Below are 16853 nucleotides of genomic sequence, written 5' to 3' on the forward strand. Positions count from 1 at the left end.
ACATGCATACTAATTTCCATCTGCTAATATATGTTCATGTTGCTAGTTAATATCATGTCATATTTGTCAAATGTATTGTAAATGATTGACAATAGCATGGGTCATTGGCATTCTCATATGATTGGGTTCTCCATTCATCAAGTGAGCTAATATCAAACAACCTCTTTTCACCGGCAAGTTTGAAGTCATAGTTGAGCTCTTTAATGCCCAATATGCTTTATGTTCAAGTTCAAGAGGTAAATGACACACTTTTCCATAAACCATCTTATAAGGAGACATACCCATAGGCCCATAATGCATCATCAAGTTTTTTGGACCAATTCTTTCTAGATCTATTCACAGTCTTTTGCAAAATTAATTTGAGCTCTCTATTGCTCAACTCTACTTGACCACTAGACTGCGGATGATAAGGAGATGTGATTCTATGATTGACATCATACTTAGCAAGCATCTTACGGAAAGCACCATGAATAAAATGTGAACCGCCATCAGTCATAAGATATCTAGGGACTCCAAACCTTGAAAAAATAACTTCTTTAAACATTTTAATAGAAGTGTTATGATCAGCACTACTAGTTGGAATAGATTCTACCCACTTAGTAACGTAATCAACAACAACTAAAATATGTGTATAACCATTGGAGGCAGGAAAAGGTCCCATATAATCAAAGCACCAAACGTCAAATGGTTCAATAACAAGAGAATAATTCATAGGCATTTCTTGACGTCTACTAATGTTACCTACTCTTTGGCATTCATCACAAGATAAGACAAACTTACGAGCATCTTTGAAGAGAGTAGGCCAATAAAAACCAGATTGTAGTACCTTGTGTGCAGTTCTATCTCCAACATGGTGTCCTCCATTAAGATTCAGAGTGACACTTGCGTAGAATCTGTTCCTATTCATGCTCAGGCACACAACATCTAATAACACCATCTACTCCTTCTTTATAAAGGTGTGGGTCATCCCAAAAGTAATGTCTTAAATCATAAAAGAACTTTTTCTTTTGCTGGTATGTCAAACTAGGTGGTATAAATTTAGCAACAATATAATTAGCATAATCAGCATACCAAGGAGCAGTACAAGAAGCATTAATGACCGCTAATTGTTCATCAGGAAAACTATCATCAATAGGCAGTGGGTCATCAAGAACATTCTCTAACCTAGACAAGTTGTCTGCAACGGGGTTCTCAGCTCCCTTTCTATCAATAATATGTAAATCAAATTCTTGGAGCAAGAGGACCCATCTAATGAGCCTAGGCTTAGAATATTTCTTTTCCATAAGATATTTAATAGCAGCATGATCAGTGTGAATAGTAACTTTGGAATCAACAATATAAGGTCTAAACTTATCACATGCAAACACAACTGTTAAGAACTCTTTTTCAGTAGTAGCATAATTTCTCTGGGCAGTATCAAGAGTCTTACTAGCATACTGGATAACATTCAAGTTCTTATCAACTCTTTGCCCTAAAAAAGCACCTACATCATAATCACTAGCATCGCACATAATTTCAAAAGGTAAATTCCAATCAGGTGGCTGAACAATAGGTGCAGGGATCAATGCTTTCTTAAGTATTTCAAATGTTTCTACGCAATCATCATCAAAGACAAAAGGAATACCTTTTTACAATAAATTAGTCAGAGGCCTAGAGATTTTAGAAAAGTCCTTAATGAACCTCCTATAAAAACCGGCATGACCAAGGAAACTTCTTATACCTTTTATGTCCTTGGTACATGGCATCTTTTCAATAGCATCAACTTTGGCTTTATCAACTTCAATACCTCTCTCGGAGATCTTATGTTCAAAAAAAATGCCTTCGTTAACCATAAAGTGACACTTTTCCCAATTGAGGATGAGACTAGTGTCTTCGCATCTCTGCAAAACTCGATCAAGGTTGCTCAAACAATCGTCAAAAGAGGATCCATAACGGAGAAATCATCCATGAATACCTCACAAATCTTTTCACAAAAATTAGAGAATATAGCCATCATGCATCTTTGAAAAGTAGCAGGTGCATTACATAAACCAAAAGGCATACATCTATAAGCAAAAGTACCAAAAGGGCAAGTAAAAGTAGTTTTAGATTGATCCTTCGCTGACACAGGTATTTGAGAGAAGCCAGAATAACCATCTAGAAAGCAGAAATGTGTGTGTTTGGATAGTCTTTCTAACATTTGATCAATAAAAGGTAAAGGGTAATGATCTTTCTTAGTAGCTTTCTTTAACTTATGGAAATCAATTACCATCCTATAACCTGTAATAATTCTTTGCGGGATCAATTCATCTTTATCATTAGAAACAACGGTAATACCTCCCTTTTTAGGAACACAGTGGACAGGGCTTGCCCATTCACTATCAGCAATGGGATAAATAATACCTGCCTCAAGGAGTTTTAGTATCTCCTTTCTTACCACTTCTTTCATCTTGGGATTTAGTCGTCGTTGAGGATCTCTAACTGGTTTGGCATCTTTCTCCACTGTAATTTTGTGTTGGCATAATGTGGGACTAATGCCCTTAAGATCATCCAGAGTATATCCAATAGCTGCTCGGTGCTTCTTCAGAGTTTTCAATAATCTTTCTTCTTCTTGCTCTGAAAGGTTAGCACTAATAATAACAAGATATATTTTCTTTTCATCAAGATAAGCATACTTAAGATTATCAGGTAAAGGTTTGAGTTCAAACACGGGATCACCCTTGGGTGGAGGGGGGTCCCCAAGAATTTCAACGGGAAGGTTATGTTTCAGCATAGGTTCCTATTTGAGGAACACTTCATCTATTTCCATTCTTTCCTTCATAAACATATCGTTTTCATGGTCTAGCAAATATTGTTCTAATGGATCAGTAGGAGGCACAACAATGGAAGCAAGACCAATAATCTCATCCTTACTAGGCGGTTCCCTATCACGAGGTTGTCTACGAAACTTAGCAAAATTAAACTCATGAGACATACCATCTATGCCAATGGTGACAATATATTTTTCACAATCAATCTTAGCACTAGTTGTATTCAAGAAGGGTCTACCAAAAATAATGGGACAAAAATCATCTTGTGGGGAACCAAAAACAAGAAAATCAGCAGGGTATTTAACCTTCTCACACAAGACTTCAACATCTCTAACAATCCCAATAGGTTTAATGGTATCCCTATTAGCAAGCTTAATAGTAACATAAATGCCTTCTCATTCAACGGGTGCAATGTCGTGCATAATTTCTTTATATAGATCATAAGGTATCGCACTAGCACTTGCACCCATATCACATAAGCCATCATAACAATGATCTCCTATTTTAACAGAAATAATAGGCATGCCTACGACAGGTCTATGTATCTTAGTATCTGGTCTAGAAATATTAGCAGTCTCACCATAGAAATAAATAACATGCCCATCTAAATCATCACCCAAGAGATCTTTAACCATAGCAATACTAGGTTCAACATTGATTTGCTCAGGAGGTGTATAAGTCCTAGTATTACTCTTACGAACAACAGTCGAAGCTTTAGCATGATCCTTTATCCTAACAGGAAAAGGAGGTTTCTCAACATAAGTAGTAGGAACAATATGATCACTATAGGTGATAGTCTTTTCTTCGACTGTAATAGGTGCAACTACTTTCACTTCAACAGGAGGATTATATTTAAACCACTTCTCTTTAGGGAGATCAACATGAGTAGCAAAAGATTCACAAAAAGAAGCTACTATCTCAGAGTCAAGTCCATACTTAGCGCTAAATCCACGAAAAGCATCGGTATCCATAAAAGATTTAACACAATCGAACTTAGGTGTCATACCTGACTCCTTACAATTGTCGGAACCCCAATCTTCAGAGTTGCATTTAATTCTTTCCGATAAGTCCCATTTGAAATCAATAGTCTTCAGCATATAAGAACCAGCACAGAAAGTATCGAGCAGGTTGCGATTATCAAGAGAAAGCTGAGCATAAAAGTTTTGAATAATCATTTCCCGGGAGAACTCATGATTGGGGCATGAATATACCTCCCCCAAGCTTGAGCGATGCTTTCTCCTTCGCGAGGCCAGAAATTATATATGTAATTACGGTCACGATGAACAAGATGCATAGGATAGAACTTCTGGTGAAATTCCAACTTCAGTCGTTTATAATTCCAAGATCCCGTATCATCACATAGCCTATACCATGTCAATGCATCTCCCTTCAAAGATAAAGGGAAGACCGTCCTTTTGACAACATCATCGGGAATACTTGCAAGCTTAAATAATCCACAAACGTCATCCACAAAGATAAGGTGTAAATCGGAATGCAATGTTCCATCTCCTGCAAATGGATTAGCTAGCAGTTTCTCTATCATACCCGAAGGAATATCAAAGTAAATATTTTCATAAAGTTCAGTAGGTTGAGGAGCAACTCTTTGCTCTTCTGGTCGGGGTGAAGATACCCCGAACAAGCCTCTCAAAGGATTAGTTTCCATAGTGACAAGTAACAGAAAATTTCAGCACACTATATAAATGTTTCCTTACCAAGTTCCACTCACCAAAAGCGCTACACTCCCCGGCAATGGCGCCAGAAAAGGGTCTTGATGACCCACAAGTGTAGGAGATCAATCGTAGTCCTTTCTATAAGTAAGAGTGTCGAACCCAACAAGGAGCAGAAGGAAATGATAAGCGGTTTTCAGTAAGGTTTTCTCTGCAAGCACTGAAATTATAGGTGATAGATAGTTTTGTGATAAGATAAATGGTAACGAGTAACAAGTAAATAAAGTAAATAAAATGCAGCAAGGTGGCCCAATCCTTTATGTATCAAAGAATAAACCTGGACAATTTCTAATAATGAGAAAGGAGCTCCCGAGGACACATGGGAATTATCGTCAAGCTAGTTTTCATCACGTTCATATGATTCGCGTTCGGTACTTTGATAATTTGATATGTGGGTGGACCGGTGCTTGGGTACTGCCCTTACTTGAAAAAGCATCCCACTTATGATTAACCCCTATTGCAAGCGTCCGCAACTACAAAAGAAGTATTAAGGTAAACCTAACCACATCATTAAACATATGGATCCAAATCAGCCCCTAACGAAGCAACGCATAAACTAGGGTTTAAGCTTCTGTCACTCTAGCAACCCATCATCTACTTATTACTTCCCAATGCCTTCCTCTAGGCCCAAATAATGGTGAAGTGTCATGTAACCGACGTTCACATAACACCACTAGAGGAAAAGACAACATACATCTCATCAAAATATCAAACGAATACCAAATTCACATGACTACTAATAGCAAGACTTCATCCATGTCCTCAGGAACAAACATAACTACTCACAAAGCATATTCATGTTCATAATCAGAGGGGTAATAATATGCATCAAGGATCTGAACATATGATCTTCCACCAAGTAAACCAATTAGCATCAACTACAAGGAGTAATCAACACTACTAGCAACCCACAGGTACCAATTTGTGGTTTTGATACAAGATTGGATACAAGAGATGAACTAGGGTTTTGAGAGGAGATGGTGATGGTGAAGATGTTGATGGAGATTGACCCCCTCCCGATGAGAGGATCGTTGGTGATGACGTTGGTGATGATTTTCCCCTCCCTGAGGGAAGTGTCCCCGGCAGAACAGCTCTGCTGGAGCCCTAGATTGGTTCCGCCAAGGTTCCGCCTCGTGGCGGCGGAGTTTCGTCCCGTAAGCTTGCTCACGAATTTTTCCAGGGTAAAAGCTCTGATATAGCAGAAGATGGACACTGGAGGCCCACGAGGGGGCCCAGGAGACAGGGGGCGCGCCCAGTAGGGGGGGCACCCCCCACTCTCCTGGCCAAAGTGTGGGCTCCCTAATGTATTTCTTTCGCTCAATAATTCTTATTAATTCCAAAAAGATGTTTCGTGGAGTTTCAGAATTCCAGCTGCCGGCATTCCCCCTTTTCATGATAAACCTTGTAAAATAAGAGAGAATAGACATAAGTATTGAGATATAATGTGTAATAACAGCCCATAATGCAATAAATATTGATATAAAAGCATGATGCAAAATGGACGTATCAGTCATATGGTTGTGCCAAAGGCGAGTTCTAGGCTATACTCGAAACAGGGCCATGGCATTGTGGCACCTGCACTGGATTTGGGCTAGTGTAGAATTTGGTTCTTGCGTAGTGGACAGTAGGACAAAGACACTGAACTATCGAGTAGTCATCAGCTTTGCATTGCCAGACATTCTTAACGTCATCAGTTGCATCTGCAGCAGGCCTGGCACCCAGCGGTGCTTCCAGGACGTAATTCTTCTATGCAGCTATGAGGATAATCCTCAAGTTACGGACCCAGTCCGTGTAATTGCTACCATCATCTTTCAACTTCCGCTTTCTCAAGGAACGCATTAAAATTCAACGGAACAACAGCACGAGCCATCTATCTACAACAACATAGACATGCAAAATACTATCAGGTACTAAGTTCATGATAAATTTAAGTTCAATTAATCATATTACTTAAGAACTCCCACTTAGATAGACATCCCTCTAATCATCTAAGTGATCACGTGATCCAAATCAACTAAACCATAATCGATCATCACGTGAAATGGAGTAGTTTTCAATGGTGAACATCACTATGTTGATCATATCTACTATATGATTCATGCTCGACCTTTCGGTCTCAGTGTTCCGAGGCCATATCTGCATATGCTAGGCTCGCCAAGTTTAACCTGAGTATTCTGTGTGTGCAAAACTAGCTTGCACCCGTTGTAGATGGACGTAGAGCTTATCACACCCGATCATCACGTGGTGTCTGGGCACGACGAACTTTGGCAACGGTGCATACTCAGGGAGAACACTTTTATCTTGAAATTTAGTGAGAGATCATCTTATAATGCGACCGTCAATCAAAGCAAGATAAGATGCATAAAAGATAAACATCACATGCAATCAATATAAGTGATATGATATGGCCATCATCATCTTGTGCTTGTGATCTCCATCTCCGAAGCATCATCATGATCACCATCGTCACCGGCGCGACACCTTGATCTCCATCGTAGCATCGTTGTCGTCTTGCCAACTAGTGCTTCTACGACTACCGCTACCGCTTAGTGATAAAGTAAAGCAATTACAGGGAAATTGCATTGCATACAATAAAGCGACAACCATATGGCTCCTGCCAATTGCCGATAACTCGGTTACAAAACATGATCATCTCATACAATAAAATATAGCATCATGCCTTGACCATATCACATCATAGCATGCCCTGCAAAAACAAGTTAGACGTCCTCTACTTTGTTGTTGCAAGTTTTACGTGGCTGCTACGGGCTGAGCAAGAACCGTTCTTACCTATGCATAAAAACCACAACGATAGTTCGTCAAGTTAGTGTTGTTTTAACCTTCTCAAGGACCAGGCGTAGCCACACTCGGTTCAACTAAAGTTGGAGAAACTGACACCCGCTAGTCACCTGTGTGCAAAGCACGGCAGTAAAACCAGTCTCGCGCCAACGTACGTGTAATGTCGGTCCGGGCCGCTTCATCCAACAATACCGCCAAACCAAAGTGTGACATGCTAGTAAGAAGTATGACTTGTATCGCCCACAAGTCACTTGTGTTCTACTCGTGCATATAACATCTACGCATAAAACCTGGCTCGGATGCCACTGTTGGGGAACGTAGTAATTTCAAAAAAATTCCTATGCACACGCAAGATCATGGTGATGCATAGCAACGAGAGGGGAGAGTGTGTCCACGTACCCTCGTAGACTGGAAGCAGAAGCATTAGCACAACGCGGTTGATGTAGTCGTACGTCTTCACGATCCGACCGATCAAGTACCAAACGCACGACACCTCCGAGTTCAGCACACGTTCAACTTGATAACGTCCCTCGAATTCCGATCGAGCCGAGCTTTGAGGGAGAGTTCCGTCAGCACGACGGCGTGGTCACGATGATGATGTTCTACCAACGCAGGGCTTCGCCTAAGCACTGCTACGATATTATCGAGGTGGATTATGGTGGAGGGGGCACCGCACACGGCTAAGAGATCCAAGGGATCAATTGTTGTGTCTATGGGGTGCCCCCCCCCTCCGTATATAAAGGAGGGGAGGAGAGGGCCGGCCAGGAGGAGGAGCATACTAGTGACACTATGTTTGTCTATGTATTCACACATGTATTATGTTTCCGGTTAATACAATTCTAGCATGAATAATAAACATTTATCATGATATGAGGAAATAAATAATAACTTTATTATTGCCTCTAGGGCATATTTCCTTCACTAGAATCATCTACCAAGGTATTAGGTAGTATGGAAACATATATAATGTATATATACATATACAAATCCTGTGGACAGAGATCTAATTTTGAAGTGGCACACGATCATGTCCATTTTCCTATTGTGATTTATCAACAAACAAAAAATAGTAAAACAATGTATTGTATAAGATTGTAAGCCCTTACTCATATGTTGTAGATCTGTAGAGCATATCACATAAAGAGTCTTAAGATACCAACGTATATATGGGTCGTGTTTAGGAGAAGGTTGCTCCATCTCATAGCAATGAAACAGGTATATGGCGCCAATGATGACGATGACGATGACACGAAGGACAAAACATCAACTATTAGTAAACACACAGGGATGGTTTTTTCCAATTAATGGGCAAATATAGTGAGTAGAATACCCGGAGCATTGCACACACATGGGCAATTACAACTATCATATAGTTGTACTTCAATATTATCAAGAAGCATTGACAGTTGTCACACCATTTGAGGAGGCTTCTTTGCACACTTCCCATCAGAAGATATATACGAAGATCGGAATGAAGCCCAATATAACAAGAAGTGTTGCAGCAATACAAAGCACAATGTTCCCACCAGATTGGTTCAAACAAAAACAAAACTGGTTTGTTTCGTCACCATCCACTCGTACTCATCTTCCTCAATTTCGGGCAGCCACGCCGATCGACCAGACCAGTTTAAACAGACAACGGGAAGATCCAGATAAGAACGGAGGTGGCACGGCCTCCATGGCCGGGGCGGTGTAGGTGAAGAGGAATGCACGACGGTAGCAGCATTGAGGAGCTTGGCCATGGAACTCTAAGGCCATGTACAATGGCAGATGCCTAGACAGGTGCTAGAGAAAAAAAACCGGTTTTTTCCTGAGATTGGATTCCACCGGTGCTTAGAGAGGAAGGTAGAAGCAAAGTTTTGCTCCCGGTGCCAGCCGGTGCTTGCAAAACATAACTGCTCCCTTCACGTCCAGCGAAGCTTGAAATAGTAGCAGGTGCCAGGCTAGGCAGGCGCTACGCAGGTGCCAGGCTAGGTGCTACGTGAATATTAAAGCAACTCAAGTATCTATGCTAAGCACTCCGTATTGCAAGACAACTTCTTTTTTGCAACCCAAGCTGTTCTCCCTCCTTAAGCACCTATGTCTAGGCACCCGCCATTGTATAAGGCCTAAGCCGCATGTCCGAAGTTAAAACTGATGTGCTCAATCGGTGGTGTCGGGGACGTACACGTCTTTATACAAGTTGACCTCGCGTGGACTAGCAATCACACTCACAACAAATTTTCATGTCCTATAATACTAAAATTAATAGCGGATTGATATTTTGGTCATATTAAATATTTTGGAGCAATCAATCAAAGCTTTTCTATGTACTTTTCGAATAAAACTGGGGTCTAGTTTGTGCCTATGCACATGTTGTTCTCAGAACCGTCTGGTGTGTTCTCAAGTTTGTGGTTTGCGAGTTGCAATTGAATCTAAAACTGTGAAGCCGCAGCGGGGTGTGCCTGCTGAACTGCTGCACTTTTTGTTTTTGAGTAAACTGCTGCATACTAAGAAGACTAGGCCCGTAAGGGTTCGATTTACCTGGGTTTTTTTGAATTTTTTTTACAGCCCTTGTTAATGTGACACGTGTGATTGATATTTTTATTACTAGTGGACTCGCTCCTTTTCTATTCTTGCGCCACGTCGATTGGTCTTGCACCACGTGGATTGGTTCTAGATCATTGCTTCTAGATTTGTCTGGCTCTGGAAAGATCATGTCAAATCTTGTGCAACCGATCACCGCTTCGCCGCTGTATTGCAACTATAAAATCTCCCCTGGTATGCGCCCCAAATCCGGCTGCGTACACGCAACCAATCCCTCCAACCTCGCCGCCCCCGTCTCTGCTTCCTCGATGGAACTCAGGCAGTGGCGCGCCATTCCTATCGCCGTCGTCACACCGCTGACCCCAAGCGGGATCCGCCATCCCCACAGCAAGGCCCTTCCTCGGCGGGCGCCCCTCCCTCGTCACCGCCAGCAACAGCCACACCGTTTCCAACGTGGCGGAGCACAGCCACACGGCCGGGGCGCTCGGACTCCGCCCGCTCTTCGGCGTACCCGCCGGCTCAACCTGCGCGGTCGGCGGCTCCGGCACGACGGCCCCCTCGCAGAGTCGTCGTCCGTGCGCTCGACCACGCAAGAGGGCTTCAACCATGTGGACCATGCGGGAGCAGGATCCGCGCTCGGACCCGTCCTCGTCGTTCTCCCGTTCGTGGCACGCGCCGACGTAGCGGCCAGCCACAGCGGACACCCTCCTTTCTCCCAGGAGTGCCACAACATCGCCGACGCGGCAGGGTACGACCTGGACGCTCGGGTTCGGGCTATCCCCGCTCCTCGGCGCCGGCGGCTCCACCTCCATCGCCACGGGAGGGCGACTCGACCTGGGTGATGAAGGTGGCGAGGGCCACGGCGAGGAGGACGTCAATGCCGTGGGCCTCACGGGAGCAAGATTCGCGCTCGGCCCTGTACCCGTCGAGTTCCCATCGTCCGTGGCACAAGCTCTACTCGCGGCCAACCATAACGGACGTTTTTGTCTCTCCACGGAGTGCCACGCCGTTGCCGACGCGGTGGGGCACGGCTGCACGGCCGGGGCGCTCGGGCTCCGCCCCCTCCTCGGCACACCCGCCCGCTTCCTCGTGGGCTCCATCTCGAGTGCGACTGGTCTCCGAGGCAGAGTCGTGGTCGGCGCGCTCGACATGGGAGATGGAGACGGCGAGGGCGAGGAGGACGTCACGGACGAGCTCAGGTACGTTGACTTCTTGTTCCGTCATCTCATGCGCTGTTTGTGTTGATCAAATCCTCCAATTCTCAGATTTGTGTTCGCGAGCTGCAGGTTTCAGGATGCTCATCACCATATGTCAGGACTCAGGAGTCGAATCAAAACTGCGGTTCACTGTTCACATTGTAAGCGTCGAGCCCTCTGATTGATTGCTTCCTGCCTATCTTTACTGGTCACAAAGGTTGATCTACTCTGATTGGTTGCTTATTTCTTATGTTGACTGACCTCAATGGTCGATCTGTATACATATGCAGGGGTCTTCTATCTGCTGGTAAAAGAACTCAAAGCATGCTCGACGTGTACTATTGGAAAATCAATAGGAGTGATGCGGGAAGTCATGGGAGAAAATCTTTACAAGGAAGTGATCGTCGCGGTGCCAAAGGAGGATGAAGGCGATTTTGGCTACATCGTCATCTGTGGGAATGAAGTTCTTCACAGAGTTGCCAACTCCATGGTAGCCAACCAACCTTCTCTCACTTCTCTTCTTGTTTTGTATTGCACTGCCTAGCCATAGATGGACGAACGCTTTGGTCTACATATATGAACTAAAACACACACAAGCATCAACATCTAGGTTAAGTGCATGTTTGGATTCAGTATTAAGGTTTAGATAGATGCAGGTTATAAGCAGCAAGGTGTCTCTTCAGGAGAAATCCCTTCACATTGAAAACTTGATTCAGGCAATTCGGCGTTTGATTCTGCATTGTAGGCTAGCTGGTGCAAAATATATGACCAATATGCTTTTTTTTAATATTCTTTTAGTTTTCTCTTAGTTTTGTTCCTTTCGCTTTGGTGTTTGTGCATACTGCTATCGTCTTATCAATGAAATAGCCAACACTTGCTGGATATTTCAGGAAAATAAGAAGCGGGACATGAAGTTGTTATCACAAGTCACATGGTCACTGCATAGCCATTTCATATCGTCATTGCGGGAAGTCAAAGAGAAGTTCATAATGATATGACATTTAGCAATTTATATGGAAATTGTTTCTGGCGCCTTCCCTATAAACTTCAACGATTTATTGCAAGATGTGAAAATGAAACCATCTTTAACGCAGTACAAGCATGTAGTTTATTTTGTTTTCAAACAGTTTGATCATATTGGATTGGATGCTCCTATTCTTTTTGTGTGTGCTTGCTCTTGGCTAATCCTTAATTGATTTTGCTGTCATGATCTGGTTTTGTATGTTAAATTTCAGATAATTGTGTTGCCACACTGATACACACGTATTTGGCACAGTTTGGGTGAGCCCTGGTCAAAACTAGGTACTATTCACAATTGTCCTCTTCTGCAAGGATTGTAGTTCTCTTTTTGATTGATACTGGCAGAGCATGGCTGCGAATATATCATATATGATCATTACAGTTCACCTAAGAGTGGTTTTACGTGGTAGTGTCAGAAATGCTAACTTGGTTGTACAAGTCTCGATATTCTTGCTGCTATTTCAATTTTTATTAACTGATCCTATCATTTTGTATTTTTCACCAGCCAAAGCTCGCCTGATTGTGAGAATGGAACTTGTTAACAGTATATTTTGATTAATTAGCTTGGGTATTCTTGCTGTTATTTCAATTTTTATTTATGTTCACCATGCCGGTTTTCTATTGCGGTTATACTGAAGCAGAAGTTGCTTGCTTCCCTAGCTATTTACGCAAAGTACAGCGTGTTAGTGACTCAACTGCAGGGTGCAATATGTTAGGGGAGTTTGTTCCTACACGAATATAAAGTTTGTTCTGGAATTATTTGGTTCTTCAGTATCATTTTTAGTATGTATGCACAAGCCTAACCTTACTTTAAAAGAGTTATATGTACCATATTGTATTGTTCATGTGGATACGCTTGACATCTTACTAGGCCTCTCTTAGTTTAAGGGAGTAAAATTATTGTGAGGGGAATCAGGTTCAAAATTGCTCCCTTGTGAGCCTATAGGCATTTCCTTTCTTTATTTCCTCCCTGATGCTTCTGTATGTAATTGTTTCTTTTTAATAAACAATCGGGGGATCACCTGGTCATGCACTCTTAAGAGGTAATTCATATGTAGCTATGTTTACGTGTTTCGGTATTTGGTGTTTGCTTTGTATGACATTTTGTTGATTCCGTCTACTAATGTTGTTGCTACTACTGTTGGATACCTCTTGCCAGGATTAGTGCAGCGGACTGTGTTCTGCAAGTGTTGTTGACTCGACACCTCTTGAGTCAAGACTGGTTCAGAGAAATTGGTAACTGATTAGTTCACCCTTGATGCACTAGCTTTCTTCACAACATGCACTAGCTTTCTTCACACCATAGTCATCAACGACTGCAACTACAATGCTATGAAGACGGATGTACAAGAGCTGCTCAGCCACACAAGAGTTGAGCAAGAACAAAAAGAAGAGCTAGAAATAGAGACATGGCAAAACCTTTTTCGGTAAAAAAATAGAGACATGGCAAAAAGCAAACCTTCAGCAAGTGAAGTAAGGCAAACAAGGATCTCCAAAAAAGTTTTTCTCCAGTTTCTAAATATTTTGCCAATCCGTTAAGAGTCAAGATGTGCATCCAGCAACAACTTCAACATTGTCTACACAGGGAACAGATCACCAAGAACAAAAGCAGAAGAAATATATTCATCTCTCTACCACTACATCACAAAGACAAACCAAGACAGAGGATCAACATCTCTGGTCTAAGAAGCAAACCAAACCTTTGCAATTCGGTATCCAGTAGCCATTATCACCACCTACCGTAGATCACATGCGTGTACCAACTAGATGTACTCTTTCTTTGTATGAACTACTTTGGACGACTTACCAAACATTGCAAAAAACCAAATACCTTATCGGTTCACGTGGCGCGGCGTGCCGCCGCGCACTACACGCTAGTATTTGACTATGTGTGGCTTGATAAGTACTACTCCTTCCATCCCAAAATAAGTGTCTCAAGCTTATTCCGGGATGGAGGGAGTATCTGCTAAGTCATTTGTGAAATAATCCATAGTCAATGATGAGGAAGCAAAGTGGAGTTCAGTTCTCATGCTAACCTCATGGATGACCTTAAAAGAGAGAAACAGAGTGAAGAAAGGAAGTCTGATGGCACGAACTAGTCCCATGGAAAGAAGCCAAGTCCGAGGAGAGGTTCGACCCACCCTGATTTTTCAACCGAGATCTTTAGACCATGATGTTTGTTGTACATAATTTTTTTCTCTTCTTGTTCTTAACTCTATTGTACTCCTCCTTTATAAATGGACATAGGACACTGTTGCATTTCATAAAGCAGTATCATGTTCCAAAAAACAACAACTTCCATATATTCATACAACCGGTGTAGACGTGTGGCTAGAAGAGAGTGAAGCCATCGTCGTAGGAGACGTGGTACCCACGGCGGCACGGCGGCGCTTCCTCGTCCCGCTCCTGGCAGCAGCTCCACCTTCCCTTCCAGTTGGCACGGCCGGTGTTGGGGCGGTCGCCATGCTCGTTCCACCTGTAGACAATGACCCCGCTCTTGTCGTTCCACTCGCCGTCGACCCCCTGGTGCGGCGGCGACAGCGAAAACAGCCCCTTCTCACCTGCAACACAAACACGCATGTGTGCACTCTCAAACGGGCCTCGGGAAGCTCCTCGGGCCTATTGTTTTGCATAGGCCGCGGCAGTCATATGCTTCGGCCTGAAGGAAGGATCAAGGATCTATGGCCCCCAGCTGACGTTCGTGGCACACAGCGCGCACAGAGTCGCAAGCCCAACCGCAACCTGAAGATATTTTGCAACTAGTGTACTGTAGTGTAGTGCGGCAGTCGGTGGTGCTGATACGATACCTACCGGTGATGTGGCCATGGAAGGCACAGGCAGCAGGGGAGTTCTCCTCGTCCAGGTACAGGACGCCGCACCTCAGGCATCGTTTCCTCCTCTCCTTCCTGGCCTTTGCTTCCTCCTCTGTCGTCGCTACTGCTGCGGCAGCATCGCCTCCTGTAGTCGCGGTGATCCGCCCACGATGCGGCCACGGGGCAGCCGCAGCGGCAGCGTTGCGGCGCGAAGGACCGAGCGGTGGCAGGGACAGCTTGGGCGTCAAGAGGGTCGGGGTGGGAAAGGAACTCGCCATGGCCTGACGACTGAGACTGAGAGGATGCGCAGTCTGTCACTTGCAACATTTTTTTTTGAGGGGTGAAAATTCATTTATTCATCACCGAAAACCACATGATGTGGGATACAACGAGGGTCATGAGAGGTGCCATACCAGACACGACTGAGACTAATATTTAAAGAATTAACTACTCTAAATTCTCAATCTTCTTCAGTAAAGGAGTTCCTGAAAATGCAAGGTTGGAGATTAAGGATTTACTAAATGTTCCCAATGAAACTCTCAATGAGAAATATCTTGGTATGCCATCTGATATTGGAAATTCAAAAAACGGTGCTTTTAAATATCTAAAGGACAGTTTGTGGAGCAAAGTTCAAGGGTGGATTGCAAACACGATGTCATCGGCAGGTAAGGAGGTGTTAGTTAAGGCTGTAGCCCAAGCAGTGCATGTCTTCTCGATGTCATGCTTTAAACTCCCAAGGGGCCTGTGTGAACATTTGAACAAGTTGATAAGAAAGTTTTGGTGGGGCAGTAAGGAAGGCAAACGAAAACCGCATTGGGTTTCTTGGCAAATAATGACCCAACCTAAAGGAATGGGGGGCTTGGGATTCAAGGACTTTGAACTGTTTAATCTAGCTATGTTAGCTAGGCAAGCCTGGAGGTTACTTCAGCACCCCAATACTCTTTGCGCCAGAATCCTCAGAAGTATCTATCACCCGCAATCTGATATATTAGAAGCTCAATTGGGAGGCCATCCTAGTCAAGTGTGGAGGGCTGTGATCGAAGGCAGAGATACATTGAAACAAGGATTGATTAGAAGGATCGGGAATGAAGAGACAACATATATATGGAGGGACAATTGGATCCCGAGAGAGGAGATGCTGCGACCATATGGGTGTTTAGCAACACATCCACCGGCTAGAGTTTCTGAGCTAATAGATCATACATCCGCGTCTTGGGATCGTGCGAGGGTAGAAGCGACCTTTCTGCCGATGGACAGTCGAATTATCCTGAGCATCCCGCTGTGTACACGTAACTTGCCTGATTTCTGGAGCTGGCACTATGAGAAGCATGGAGTTTTTTCGGTGAAGTCCGCTTATCGTATGATTGTGGCTACAAAGCAAAGAAGAGAAGCGTGGCTTGATGGAAACCCTGGCTCCTCAAACTCAAACGCTGAGGAAGGCTCGTGGAAAACTTTATGGAAAACGCCCGTCCCGGCTAAGGTGCGAATGTTTTTGTGGCGACTGTCAAAACACTCCCTGCCCACGAACGACGTACGAGCTCATAGACACATGGCTGATTCGGCTAGCTGCGGATTATGTGGAGCACCAGACTCGTGGAGGCACTCGCCGCTGGAATGTGCTGCATCCCGATGCGTTTGGGCATTGATCGATAATGAATTGGTGCATAAAATGACGACGGTAACAGAGCCTAATGCAAAACACTGGTTGTTTTCATTAATGGAGATGTTAGAGCACGACAAGTTTGTGCTGCTCTCCGTCACCCTATGGGCGATCTGGTCAGCTAGGAGGAAAGCAATACACGAAGGGATCTTTCAGAGTCCACAATCTACCCAAGCATTCATTCGAAGGTTCATCGATGATTTGCAGATAACTTCAGCCCAACAGAAACCAACACCGGCCCGGGTTCCTGTATCGGTTACTTCAGCCCGCCCAAGAGCCAAGGCTCCGCCATCGGGGTATGCTAAGATCCATGTGGATGCTGC

At 43.6% G+C, this 16853-nt stretch overlaps 2 protein-coding genes across 2 annotated transcripts; one reads left to right on the plus strand and one right to left on the minus strand.

Annotated features, from left to right (window-relative positions):
• The first annotated feature begins 10149 nt into the window (after positions 1-10149).
• Positions 10150-12195, plus strand: LOC123114859 (uncharacterized). The gene is made up of 5 exons (XM_044536245.1): positions 10150-10416; positions 10526-11040; positions 11128-11198; positions 11328-11527; positions 11928-12195. Exons 1-5 carry the CDS (start codon positions 10150-10152, stop codon positions 12033-12035), a joined length of 1161 nt encoding a protein of 386 aa, XP_044392180.1. The 3' UTR covers positions 12036-12195.
• A 1494-nt stretch (positions 12196-13689) lies between these two features.
• LOC123114860 (uncharacterized) lies at positions 13690-15148 on the minus strand. Its single transcript, XM_044536246.1, has 2 exons — positions 14869-15148; positions 13690-14618 (listed from the first exon to the last, which is right to left on the minus strand). Exons 1-2 carry the CDS (start codon positions 15146-15148, stop codon positions 14389-14391), a joined length of 510 nt encoding a protein of 169 aa, XP_044392181.1. The 3' UTR covers positions 13690-14388.
• Positions 15149-16853: the final 1705 nt, after the last annotated feature.

The sequence above is a fragment of the Triticum aestivum genome, chromosome 5B, assembly GCF_018294505.1.
Source record: "Triticum aestivum cultivar Chinese Spring chromosome 5B, IWGSC CS RefSeq v2.1, whole genome shotgun sequence".
Taxonomy (NCBI): domain Eukaryota; kingdom Viridiplantae; phylum Streptophyta; class Magnoliopsida; order Poales; family Poaceae; genus Triticum; species Triticum aestivum.